This window comes from Bos taurus, chromosome 5 (assembly GCF_002263795.3).
Source record: "Bos taurus isolate L1 Dominette 01449 registration number 42190680 breed Hereford chromosome 5, ARS-UCD2.0, whole genome shotgun sequence".
In the NCBI taxonomy this organism is placed as follows: Eukaryota; Metazoa; Chordata; class Mammalia; order Artiodactyla; family Bovidae; genus Bos; species Bos taurus.
In genome coordinates this window covers 105,417,497-105,430,707 of record NC_037332.1, presented here as the reverse complement: position 1 = coordinate 105,430,707, position 13,211 = coordinate 105,417,497, and the positions used below count along the sequence as shown (strand labels likewise).

General features: G+C 41.5%; 1 protein-coding gene across 1 annotated transcript in view; it reads left to right on the top strand.

Annotated features, from left to right (window-relative positions):
* GALNT8 (polypeptide N-acetylgalactosaminyltransferase 8) overlaps positions 1-13,211 on the top strand; it is a 40,689-nt gene that overhangs the window by 10,904 nt on the left and 16,574 nt on the right. Inside the window, exons 3-4 of the mRNA XM_002687898.6 lie at positions 8,506-8,672; positions 11,960-12,143. Coding sequence (XP_002687944.1) covers positions 8,506-8,672; positions 11,960-12,143 — 351 coding nt within the window. The remainder of the gene's footprint in view (positions 1-8,505; positions 8,673-11,959; positions 12,144-13,211) is intronic.

Sequence of the window (13,211 nt, the reverse complement as noted above, 5' to 3'; positions counted from 1 at the left end):
GGAGTAAGCATCTTTTAATTTCATGGCTGCAGTCACCATCTGCAGTGATTTTGGAGCCCCCCCAAATAAAGTCTGACACTGTTTCCACTGTTTCCCCATCTATTTCCCATGAAGTGGTGGGACCGGATGCCATAATCTTAGTTTTCTGAATGTTGAGCTTTAAGCCAATTTTTTCACTCTCCACTTCCACTTTCATCAAGAGGCTTTTAGTTCCTCTTCACTTTCTGCCATAAGGGTGGTGTTATCTGCATATCTGAGGTTATTGATATTTCTCCCAGCAATCTTGATTCCAGCTTGTGCTTCTTCCAGCCCAGCGTTTCTCATGATGTACTCTGCATAGAAGTTAAATAAGCAGGGTGACAATACACAGCCTTGACGTACTCCTTTTCCTGTTTGGAACCAGTCTGTTGTTCCATGTCCAGTTCTAACTGTTGCTTCCTGCCTTGCCCCTTTCCAGGGGATTTTCCCAACCCAGGAATCAAACCCAGGTCTCCTGCATTGCAGGCGGATTCTTTACCAGCTGCGCCACAAGGGAAGCCAAGTGGTATACAAATATAGTTTTGATTTAAATTTCCCTGGTGTCTAATCATGCTGAACATTTTTCATGTGTATACAGGCCATTTGTATACTTTCTTTGGAGAAATGTCTATTTACACACTTTCTACTTTTAAGAAGGCATTTGTCTTTTCATTATTGAGTTGCAAGTGTTTTTTAATAGGAATTTGCCAATTTCACCTAAGTTTTTAAATTTGTGGGTGGATAGTTGTGTATAGTATTTCCTATTTCCTAATTTTACTTGTAACTTTTTTCTTTGACCCAATGACTATTTAAGAATGTGTTCTTTAATTTCCACCGATTTGTGAATTTCTAATATCTTTCTGTTTTCATCTCTCGTGCCACTTTGCTGTGATCAGAGAATCACACTTCGTATGAACTTAGTCTTTTAAAATTTATTGAGGGTTATTTTATGCTCTAGCACACAGCCCCTCCTGGAGAACGTTGCATGTACAGTTGAAAGCAACCTGCTGTTGTTGTGTGGACTGTTCTTACGGACACCACTAGGTCTCTCTCATTGGTTGCAATGTTGTTTAAGTCTTACATTTCCTTGTTTGTCCTTTTTTTTTTTAAAGACATTTCTGTATTTTATTTTTTTGGCTGTGGTGGGTCTTTGTTTTTGCACGCAGGCTTTCTCTAGTTGCAGTGAGCGGGGTCTGCTCTTCCTCGTGTTCGGGATTCTCCTTGCGGTGGCTTCCCTTGCTGTGGAGCACAGGTTCCAGGCACATGGGCTTCAGCAGTTGCAGCACGTGGGTTCAATAGTTTCAGCTTATGAGTTCTCGAGTGCTGGTTTCAGTAGTTGTGGCACGTACTTCATTGCTCTGAGGCATGTGAGGTCTTCCTGGAATAGGGATTGAACTGGTGTCCCTTGCATTGCAAGGTGGATTCCTAACCACTGGACTACCAGGAAAGCCCTCCTTGTTGATCTTGTGTTTAGTTGTTCTATGGGGCTTCCCTGGTGGCTCAGACAGTAAAGAATCTGCCTGCAATGCCGGAGACCTGGTCTGATCCCTGGGTCTGGAAGATCCCCTGGAGAAGCAAATGGCAACCCAGTCCAGGATTCTTGCCTGGAGAATCGCATGGACAGAGGAGCCTGGCAGGCTGCAGTTCATGGGCTTGAAAAGAGTTGGCCACGACTGAGTGACTAACACTCTCCTTTCTACTCTCCTTGAAAGTAGGGTATTGAAATCGCCAGGGATTGATGCTGATTGGTCTGTTACTCCCTTCAGTCTGTCAGATTTTGTTTCGTTCATTTCAGCACTCTGTTGCTGGGAATATATGTTTAAAATTGGCATATCTTCCTGATGGTTATATCCTTTTATGGTTACAAAGTCTCTCCCTTTATAACTAGCAATGTCTTTATTTTATCATCTATTTTGTCTGATATTAGTATAACCTCTTTAACTTTTTATGGTTGCTGCTTGCTGATATATCCTTTACTTTCAACCTACTTGTATCTTTTGATCTAAAATGTTTCCTAAAGACAACATACAGTTGGACCTTTTTTAAAAAATGCAATCGGACAATATTTACCTTTTGACTGGATTGCTTAATTCACCCACAATCATTGTTTTATTGACATAGTCAGATTTACGTCTGGCATTCCATTTTTGTTTTCTAATGTCTCTCATGTTTTCCCTTTGTTCCTCCATTACTGCTTGTTTTTTACATTAAGTGGCTATTTTCTAATGTAACAGTATAATTCTTTAAATAATTTTTCAGTATATTTTTATAGTTGTTTTCTTAATGGTTGTTCTAGGGCTTGTCACATGCATCTTAACTTATCAGAGTCTATTTAGACTAATTTGAGTGAGATATAGGAAGATTATGTTTATAGCTCTATTCCCTCTTCCTCCTTTTTTCCTATTATTTTCATACATATTTCAAATTGTATGGCACAAACTCCAAAATATACTATTATAATTACATTACATAATTTTATGTCTATTAAAGAAGATGAGAAAAAAGGAGAGGAAGTATAAATTTACAGTGTGTTATATTTATCTTATTTACCATGTCTGATTCTCTGCACTTATTCCTGTAGATTCAATTTACCATCTGGTGTTATTTCCTCACTTCAATACAGTTTTTCTCCCATCCATTTCTTTTGTGCTGTTTTGTCAAGTATATTAAATTGCTATATGTTATAGTCCCAATAATACAATTACATACACTTTAAAAATACAATTGCTTTTAAAATTAGTTAAGAGAAGAAATATACTGTCTTTTCTGATTACACAGTTACCTTTACTGGTGCTCTTTGTTTTTGCCTGTGTGTGTATGTGTGTGTATTTGCATTATGGCCCCAAATCATTTGCTTTTAGCCTAAAAAGACCCACAGACTTAGAGAATGGACTTAGGGTTACCAGATGGGAAGGAAAGAGGAAGAGATAGTTAGGAAGTTTGGTCTTAACATGTATGTGCTACTATATTTAACATAGGTAACCAGCAAGGTCCTACTGTATAGCACAGGGAATTCTGCTCAATATTATGTAACAATCTAAATGGGAAAATAATTTGAAAAATAAGAGATAACTGAGTCACTTTACTGTATACGTGAAGTTATCACAAAATTGTTAATCAACTACACTCCAATGTAAAATAGAAAGTTAAAAAATGTTAAAATAATAAAAAAAAGTATATATAAAAAAAACTTGTATTTCTTTTAAAGTAGTCTGCTGCTGCTGCTGCTGTTGCTAAGTCGCTTCAGTCGTGTCCGACTCTTTGCGACCCCATAGACAGCAGCCTACCAGGATCCCCCATCCCTGGGATTCTCCAGGCAAGAACACTGGAGTGGGTTGCCATTTCCTTCTCCAATGCATGAAAGTGAAAAGTGAAAGTGAAGTCGCTCAGTCGTGTCTGACTCTTAGCGACCCCATGGACTGCAGCCTACCGGGCTCCTCCATCCATGGGATTTTCCAGGTAAGAGTACTGGAGTGGGGTGCCAGTGCCTTAAAGAGGAAATAAAAGCAAGTAAACATTGAGAGAATTTGTTGGTAGACTACTTCCAACAAATTCTCTCAATGTTCACTTGCTTTTATTTCCTCTTCACATTTGAAAGATGTAAGATGCTTTGTTGACAGTCTTTTTTCTTTGGACAATTTCAGTATGTTGTCCCACTACCTTCTATTTTTCTTGTATTTGATGAGATGTCAACTCTTAATATTGTTGAGCGTCTCCTTGTATGTGGTGAGTCATTTTTCTCTGACTACTGTCAATATTTTATCTTTGGCTTTCGGTATTTGGACTAAGGTGTGTCTGGGTGTGCATCTCTGCATTTCTCCTACTTTCCTTGGAACCTGCCTCAAATTCATCATTTAAGTCTTTAGGTGTGTGGATAATATGCTGAGATCAGTGGGTAACTGACGCACTTGTGGAGCATTAAGGTTGAATTCTGTAGAGATTAAGTCATGAAACTGCTTGTTAGAAAGTATTAGTGTGGAAGCAAACTGTGTCTGATTCAAGTACCCTTCTATTCTTGAATAACATGAGTCATGTCTGCTGCTTACAAATCAAATGAGTGCTCTTCCTTCCTGCTGACCATAAAAAAAAAAATCCATGTGGCTCCGATGGATGGATTCCAGAACTAAGGCATCCTGGAAACCACCACACTTGGAGAACTATAGGAAGACCACTCCCTGGACTTTTAAAATTTTATTTTATTTACTATTTATTTTTGACTGTGCTGGGTCCTCACTGCTGCATGAGGGCTTTCTCTAGTTGTGACCAGCTGGGACTATTCTTTGTTGAGGTGCGTGGGTTTCTCATTGCGAAGGCTTCTCTTGTTGCAGAGCACAGGCTGTAGAGCACTGGCTCAGTAGCTGTGGCACATGGGCTTAATTGCTCTGCGGCATATAGAATCTTCCCCCATCAGGGATCAGACCTGTGTCCCCTGCACTGGCAGATGGATTTCTATCCACTGGATCACCAAGAAAGTCCTCCTTGGATTTTCTCTGAGGAAGAAGTAATTTAGTGATTCAGAGCCATCACATAAATTATAAGATAATATGAGGACGGACCTTCTATGTCTGCTACTGCTGCTGCTAAGTCATTTCGGTTGTGTCTGACTCTGTGCAAACCCATAGACGGCAGCCCAGCAGCAAGATGCAAAGTGGTGGTCACTACTGGTTTCCCCAGTTTTTGGATGGTTGTCTGATACCAGAAACATGCCAGCCCTGGCATTCTCCAAGTGGTCACATCCTCCCTTTAACTTTCAGAGACCAGAGAAAGGCCATTCAGGGGAATCAATAAACTTTATTGAGTTTTAAGTAGATCCTGCATGCTCAGTTGCTTCTTTCGTGTCCAACTCTTTTCAAGTCCATGGACTGTAGCCCGCCAAGCTCCTCTGTCCATAGGATTCTCCAGGCAAGAATACTGGAGTGGGTTGCCATTTCCTCTTCCAGGGGATCTTCCTGACCTAGGATCAAACCCATATCTCCTGTGTCTCATGCATTGGCAGGCAGATTCTGTACCACTGAGCCACCTGGGAAGCCCTAAGTACATATTAAGTTCCAATAAACAAACTCATGGAAAGGCAGGCCTTCAATAGTTAATCTTTAATAGGGAGTTCAGAAAAATGCCATGACCAGTTTAGTTAGAAAACTTGCAGGGCCCGGTACAAAATAAAAACGTGGGGCTTGTTATTTAAAAATTACTTAAAAATATTTCAAGATGGTGACAGCAAATTATCGAGTTAATTCACAAGTGTCAGGACCTGTGTGCTTGCACAAGTCACACACCCAGGAATCTGGCCTTGCTGCGCACCTAACTTGCCTCAGGAAATCCCGATGTATCAATAAGAAGATGTTTGGCAATTGTTGCATGGGTGCATATCAGTTTATTTACTTTCCACAACAGCGGTTTCTGGCAAAATTGTGATTTGCATACAACTTATCTTTCTAGTTCTAACATCTGGGATCTGGCTGTGGTAATAGTGGTAAAGAACCTGCCTGCCAGTGCAGGAGACATAAGAGACATGGGTTTGATCCCTAGGTCAGGAAGGTCCCCTGGAGAAGGGCATGGCAACCCACTCCAGTATTCTTTCCTGGAGAATTTCATAGACAGAGGAGCCTGGTGGGCTATAGTCCATAGGGTAGCAAAGAGTCAGACATGACTTAAGCGACTTCGCACACACTTACAGCTCTAACATCTAGAAATTGCTCACGTTATATATTTCTCTCTTTGTATCCTCCTGTTGCTAAGGGTGAGTGAGCACATGTGGGTGTGCAGAGCTGTATCTGCCTCTCTGCGACCCCATGGACTGCAGCCTGCCAGGCCCCTCTGTCCATGGGATTCTCCAGGCAAGAATACTGGAGTAGGTTGTCATTTCCTCCTCCAGGGGATCTTTCTGACCCAGGGATTAAACTCACATCCCTTGCCTCTCCTGTTTGACTGGTGGATTCTTTACCACCAGGGAAGCCCACTAAGTGAGGGGCAATTGTAATTCTATACTGGAAGTATTTGCTAAAGATTAATTCTTCCAGCTGTTAACCAACCAATGAATATTTTTTAGTATATTTTACTGCACTATCCAATATGGTAGCGTCAGTCACATGTGGCTATTTAAATTAATTAAAATTGGATTAAATTAAAAAGCAGGTTTTTTTAGTTTACACAGCCTTGTTATAATGCTTACTAGCCACACGTGGCTAGTGTAGATCAGAATGAACAGCATATACAGAACATCTATATCATGGTAGGAACTGGTCAGAACTGGACCAGTTCTACTGGACAGAACTGGTCCACACATGCCAGTCAGGTGCTAGGAAACAAGGAGAAAGGAGAGATCCTTCTTGCAGACTTCTGTATGCTTTTCAGTGTTACTTGAAATTCCTTGCATGGCCTTTTGGAGTCCCTTGATGTGTCTCCAGAGTCAATCTCAATTACTCTGCATTTCATCTATGTTGGAGTGGCAAGAAAAAGGAGGAACTGATTTGGGGAGAAAAGCTTAGACTATGAAATTCCTCTTTTTAATTTTTTTTCCAACTTGTGTTTATTTATGTTTTACTTTTATGTTCTGTTTCCTGATTTCTCAAAGCCTTATAATGTTCCTTTTTGCCTTCCAAGAATTTGTTTTTTTGACAGTTCTGTAATCAGAGGAAATGTGTTCTAATTCTTAAAAAAAATTTTATTGGAGTACAGTTGTCTACAATGTTGTGTTTTGCTCTAGGCAAAGTGAATCAGCCATGAAGTGAAAATTGAAAGTGCTAGTCACTGAGTCATGTCTGAGTTTACCCCATTAGTTATGTTCACACCGTTGGTTATTAGGGAAATGGAAATCAAAGCGATGGTAAGACAATACTTCATACTCTTGGAAGGCTATCGTCCCAATGACAGATAATGCAAATATTGTCCAGAACATGGAGAAAAATTGAAGGCATCATTTATTATTGGTGGGAATGTAAAATGGTGCAGCCACTTTAGAAAACAGTATAGTAGTTCATCAAATTGTTCAATATAGAGTTACCACTTGACTTAACACTTTCACTCTTCAGTTCTGTTCACTTCAGTCACTCAGTCTCGTCCAACTCTTTGCGACCCCATAGACTGCAGCTTGCCAGGCTTCCCTGTCCTTCACCGACTCCTGGAGCTTGCTCAAACTCGCCCATTGAGTCGGTGATGCCATCCAACCATCTCATCCTCTGTTGTCCCCTTCTCCTCCTGCCTTCAGTCTTTCCCAGCATCATCACGGTCTTCTCTAATGAGTCAGCTCTTCACATCAGGTGGCCAAAGTATTGGGAGCTTCAGCTTCAGCATCAGTCCTTCCAATGAATATTCAGGGTTGATTTCCTTCAGGATTGACTGATTTGATCTCCTTGCAGTCCAAGGGACTCTCAAGAGGATCCTTCTCCAAGGATCTTCACCTAGGGTTAAGTGTGTGTATAAGTAAAATAAAAACATGCCAACATAAACACTCATTCAAGAATTTTCATAGTGGCATTTTATAACAGCCAAAAAGTAGAAGCATGCTAAATGTCCGATATTGGATGAACAGATAAATATGTGACATATCCATGCAATGTAATATTATTTGACAATAGAAAGAAATGAAGTGCTGACATGTGGTACAACATTGATGAACTTTGAAAACATTATTCTAGGTGAACACAAAAGACCACATATTGTATGTTTCCATTTATACAGAAAGTCCAGAATGGGCAATTCTATAGAGATAAAAAGTAGATTAATCATTGCCTATGGCTGAGGGGGAATGGGACTGGGGAGAAATGAAGAAATACTGCTAGTGGATATGGGGTTTCTTTCTAGCATGATGAAACTGTCTCAAAATTAGATGGTGGTGATGGTTGCCCAACTCTGTGAATATTATTAAAAAACAATGCATTGTGCAGTTTTAAATGGGTGACTTTTATTGTGTGTGAAATATATCTTGATGAGGATGTTAAAAAAAAAAGTAAGCCAGTGCCTCACATATGGTAAGCATTTACTAAATGTAAGCTCTGACATTAAAACTTTATTACACACACACACAAAAAAAATAAAAATAAAAAATAAAACGTGTGTCAAGCACACTTCTTCGGACAGTTTGCCACCTCTCTATAGTGGTGAGGTTGAGGCATGTGTCCAAATGATGGGAGGTCTGAGAACATGGGAAAGGGAGGCAGAAAGAGGACTTCTGGCAAAGAAGCTAGTTTGGGGCAGGGGAAGGAACGGGAATTCTTTGTGGGGCAGGTTGACTGTTCAAGGGGAAATGTCTACTGATGATTAATCAAAAAGAAATGAAGTTTATCCCCACAACAGGAGAACTTTGGACAAACAAATGCAAAATCTTTCTACTGTGATAAGCAACTGACAGTTTCCCTTCCTAACAAGTTTGAGAGCTGGTGAACTGATTGAATTATTATAACATCCTATATAGTGAAGGGGGACTTCAGAGAACAATGTTTAAGTAATTAAAAGAGTGATATGGTTATTATAAAAGGTCTCTTACAGGTGCCATTGGAAGCAGTATCCTTCACAGCTCCCATCTCTCAGCGTCATCCTCATATTCATGGATGAAGCTCTGTCTGTCATCCAGCGAGCCATCACCAGCATCATCCAGAGGACCCCCCCTCGACTGTTGAAGGAGATCATCTTAGTGGATGATTTTAGCTCACTTGGTGAGCAACTTGATCAAGCAATAGTATAAAAAATGACTGTATATGGATTGTGCTAGGATAAAGGGGTTTTAGCTTAGCTTCCCAGGTGGCACTGTGGTAAAGAATCTGCCTGCCCACTCAGGAGATGCAGGAGATGCCCATGCAGGAGATGCAGGTTCTATCCCTGAGTCAGGAAGTTCCCCTGGAGGAGGGCATGGCAACCCACTCCAGTATTCTTGCCTGGAGAATCCCATGGACAGAGGAGCCTGGGGGATAACAGTCCATAGGGTTGCAAAGAGTCAGACACAACTGAGCATGCACACACCTACACACACACACACACACACACACACACACACACATGAGGACAGAAAGTTGGATTTCTCATGGAGGGAAAAGAGAGGGACTGTTTATTGACTGTGCTGGGCACATTAATCTTCCCATAGTTGAGATAGGGGATGATCCTGTTGGTCACACAGAAGAAGAAACTAAGAGAGGTCACACAATGTGCTCCAATCACGTGGTGAATCTGCAGTCAGTCGGGCCCATGCACAATGAGGGAGACAGCAGGGAGAGAGGCGGGTCCAAAGGAAAACCCCAGATACCAGGAAGAGATTCAGAATCATCCCCTAGGAGGAAACCCCAATCTTCCTGGGTATTTAAGCCTGGAGAGAAGGGAGCTCTGGGTGCTGAGACTCTCCACAGTGGCTGGGTCTCTTGCTCAGGCCCTGCCCTCTCCCCCAACCTGGTCCAGTCCCCCCTGAGATGACACAGGAAGTGGAAGGCAGTGCACTTGAGTCTTCACTTTATGGAATCTCAGTTCCTCCCTTACAAGCTCTATCTCTTGAGTGACTTACTTCTCCACTAGTTTCCTTATCTGCAAAGCACGGATGTTGAGAATAATCATGATCTCATGGACTAGAGTGAGAATTAAAGAGGTAGTAATAGCAGTTAACATCATTTATTCTAAATACCTTATGTTCGTTAACTATTTGAAGCCAAAGAAAGTTCTAGGCTGTTCCAGACCCTATGTATAACACAACCTGCCCACTTGGGTCAGGAACCCATTTGTGTCTTCCAAGGGGATAATTTGTTTGGGAAGGCATGGCAGAGGGAACTGTTGGTCATTCTTTGACTGGTGTCATTAGGGCAGCAATCACCTTCTCTCTCAGTAACCATGGAAACAGCAGCCAGTTTGAGCCTGCACTGAATTATGTATTGTGTTAAAATCTTTTTTTTGTGTGTTAAATTGAGGAAAATGATCAGAAGTCTCTACCACATCAGCCACAGGAGAAGCTCACGTGACTTTAGGTGATGGCGATTCTCTCAGTTACTTCACGTCTCCAGTGTCGCCATCTGTAAAATAATAGTGCTTCCTCACAGGGCTGTTTGGGAATTAACACACATAGAGTCCTCAGCCCAGGGCTTGTCCCTAGTAAATGTTAGCTAGCATAATTCTCCTTGTCCTCACCATCAATAGTAGTAAGATTGAAATGTTACACATTGACATGAGAGGTGTACCCACTTCCTTTGTCCCCTCTAGATATGAAGCTTAATTTGCATCAAGTTAAATATTTCAAAGGTCAATGGATTTAATCCAAGCTTTTCAAAAATGATAGGAATACATAGACATATTTTTTAAAACAGAGGAGAGAGAGAAGAAGAAACTGTGAACAGTGTGGAATAGTTAATCTTGTTTGTATATTTTGGAGATTGTTGTTCAATCATTCAGTTGTGTCTGACTCTTTGTGACCCCATGGATTGCAGCACACCAGGCTTCCCTGTCCATCACCATCTCCTGGAGCTTGCTCAAACTTTTGTCCATTGAGTTGGTGATGCCATCCAACCATCTCTTCCTCTGTCATCCCCTTCTTTTCCTGTGTTCAATCTTTCCTAGCATCAGAGTCTTTTCCAATGAGTTGGATCTTCACATCAGGTGCCCAAAATATTGTAGCTTCAGCCTCAGCATCAGTCCCTCCAGTAAATATTCAGGACTGATTTCCTTTAGGGTTGACTGGTTTGATCTCCTTGCAGTCCAAGGGACTCTCAAGAGTCTTCTCCATCACCACTGTTCAAAAGCATCAATTCTTTGGCACTCAGCCTTCTTTATTTGGGGGATAAACTTATTAGATAGAAGCTGAAAAGTAGATTCATCTGGGCATTCCATCCCAGTTGAGCCTCAGCAGGTCAAATAGGAATATCTAAAAGAAGATGAAACAATTTCAGTTGTTTATGTGCCCTCCGTAAAATCTTGAGAGTTTAGCGGTGAAGACGATGCTCCAGGCTGTATCTGCAATGTCTGTCCATCAGCAACCCTACGTTAGTTAGGTCAGGTGTGTCCCATTCGTTAAAAAAAAACTTTTATTGGAGTATAATTGCTCTACAGTGTTGTGTTGGTTTCTACTGTACAGCAACATAAATCAGCTCTATCCCCTCTTTTTTGAATTTCATTCCCATGTAAGTCACCGCAGAGCACTGAGTTCCCTGACCCAGGGATCAAACTCCTGTCTGCTGCATTGCAGGCAGATTCTTTACTGTCTGAGCCACCAGGGAAGCCCCAGGTTCTCACTAGTTATCCATTTTACACATAGTGTCATAGTGCATATATGTCGATCCCAGTCTCCCAGTCTGTCTCACCCACACTTTCTCTCCTCGGTGTCCATGTGTGTTCTCTATCTGTGTCTCTATTTCTATTTTGCAAATAAGATCATCTATATCATTTTTCTAGATTCCACATTATGTGTTAATATGATATTTATTTTTCTCTTTCTGACTTACTTCATTCTGTGTAACAGTCTCTGGGTGCATCCATGTCTCTGCAAATGACACAACTTCATTCTTCTTTATGGCTGAGTAATATTCCATTGTATATATGTACCACATCTTCTTTATCCATTCCTGTTGATGGACGTTTAGGTCACTTGCACATTCTGGCTATTGTAAATAGTGCTTCAGTGAACATTGGAGTGCATGTATCTTTTCAAATTACGGTGTTCTCTGATCCCATTCATTCTTATAGTAATTTCTCAATACACTTAAAGTACCTGTAACAGTGCCCAACACAGCAGTTTTACTGTGCTAAGACAGTTTAACCTCAAGAGAAAGATTAGGAATGGGAACATTAATTCTGAGGATGGAAGGCAGAGGAGAAGTTGGTGTAGAGGAAAGACTATTTTCTCAGTCAAGGCTGTAGAACTGCCCACCCTATGCTGGAGGTAGTCCAACCATTACAGTATCCTAGTATAAAATTTCTGCACCGTGTTGATTATTGCACTCAGAATTTCTACAGGTGTGCCTTTGGTTGGCAGGAGAATTAAAGGCAGACTTGGATGAGAAGATTAAGCTTTACAACCAGAAGTGTCCAGGACTCCTGAAGATAGTACGACACACGGAGAGAAGAGGTCTGGCTGCAGCTCGCAACACCGGCAGGGAGGCGGCCACGGCTGATGTGGTTGCCATCTTGGACGCTCACATTGAAGTGAATGTTGGGTGGTAAGGCTCCAGGGGCTCCATGTGGGGAAGCGGAGAGAGGAGAAATTGTAAATACAATGAGTAGAGATGGGATATTGTGGAAGTAGGGAAAGTCAGAACTTAAGAAAAGGGAAGCTCCAAAAACAGGATGTTTCTATTCAAGGACTTTGGTTGCCTACAAGAAGTAGTCTAGAGAAAAAACAATAGGCTTGGAGTATTGACAACTGAATACAAACCCTGACTATGCCAGATATTTTGTGACTTTGAATGAGTCACAACTTAGGGCTTCCCTGGTGGCTCAGCGGTAAAGAATCTGCCTGCCAATGCTGGAGATGCAGGTTCGGTCCCTGGCTTGGGAAGATATCCTGGAGTAGGAGATGGCAACACACTCCAGTATTCTTGCCTGGATCCCCAAGGACAGAGGAGCCTTGTAGGTTACAGTCCATGGGGTTGCAAAAGAGTCGGACACAACTTAGCAACTAACAAACAAACTACTTTATCTGTAAAATGAAGAGACTCCGTTCAGTTCAGTCGCTCAGTCATGTCCAACTCTTTGTGACCCCATGGACTGCAGCATGCCAGGCTTTCCTGTCCATCACCAACTTCCAGAGCTTGCTGAAACTCATGTCCATTGAGTCAGTGATGCCATCCAACCATCTCATCCTCTGTTGTACCCTTCTCCTCCTGCCTTCAGTCTTTCCCAGCATCAGGGTCCTTTCCAATGAGTCAGTTCTTCACATCAGGTGGCCAAAGTATTGGAGCTTCAGCTTCAGCATCAGTCCTTCTAATGAGTATTCAGAATTGATTTCCTTTAGGATTGCCTGGTTTGATCTCCTTGCAGTCCAAGGGACTCTCAAAAGTCTTCTCCAGCATCACAGTTCAAAAGCATCAATTCTTCAGCACTCGGCTTTCTTTATGGTCCAACTCTCACATCCATGCATGAAGAGACTACCTTTTGGTAATTCTTAAGGTTTTCCCATGAAGTTACATGATACGAAGAGCTGTGTTACTCAAAGAATGTGGGGAATCAGATAGTAAAGAGATGTTATTTTGGAAGCAGGGAGACTCAAGAAGTAAGACAAATTCAGG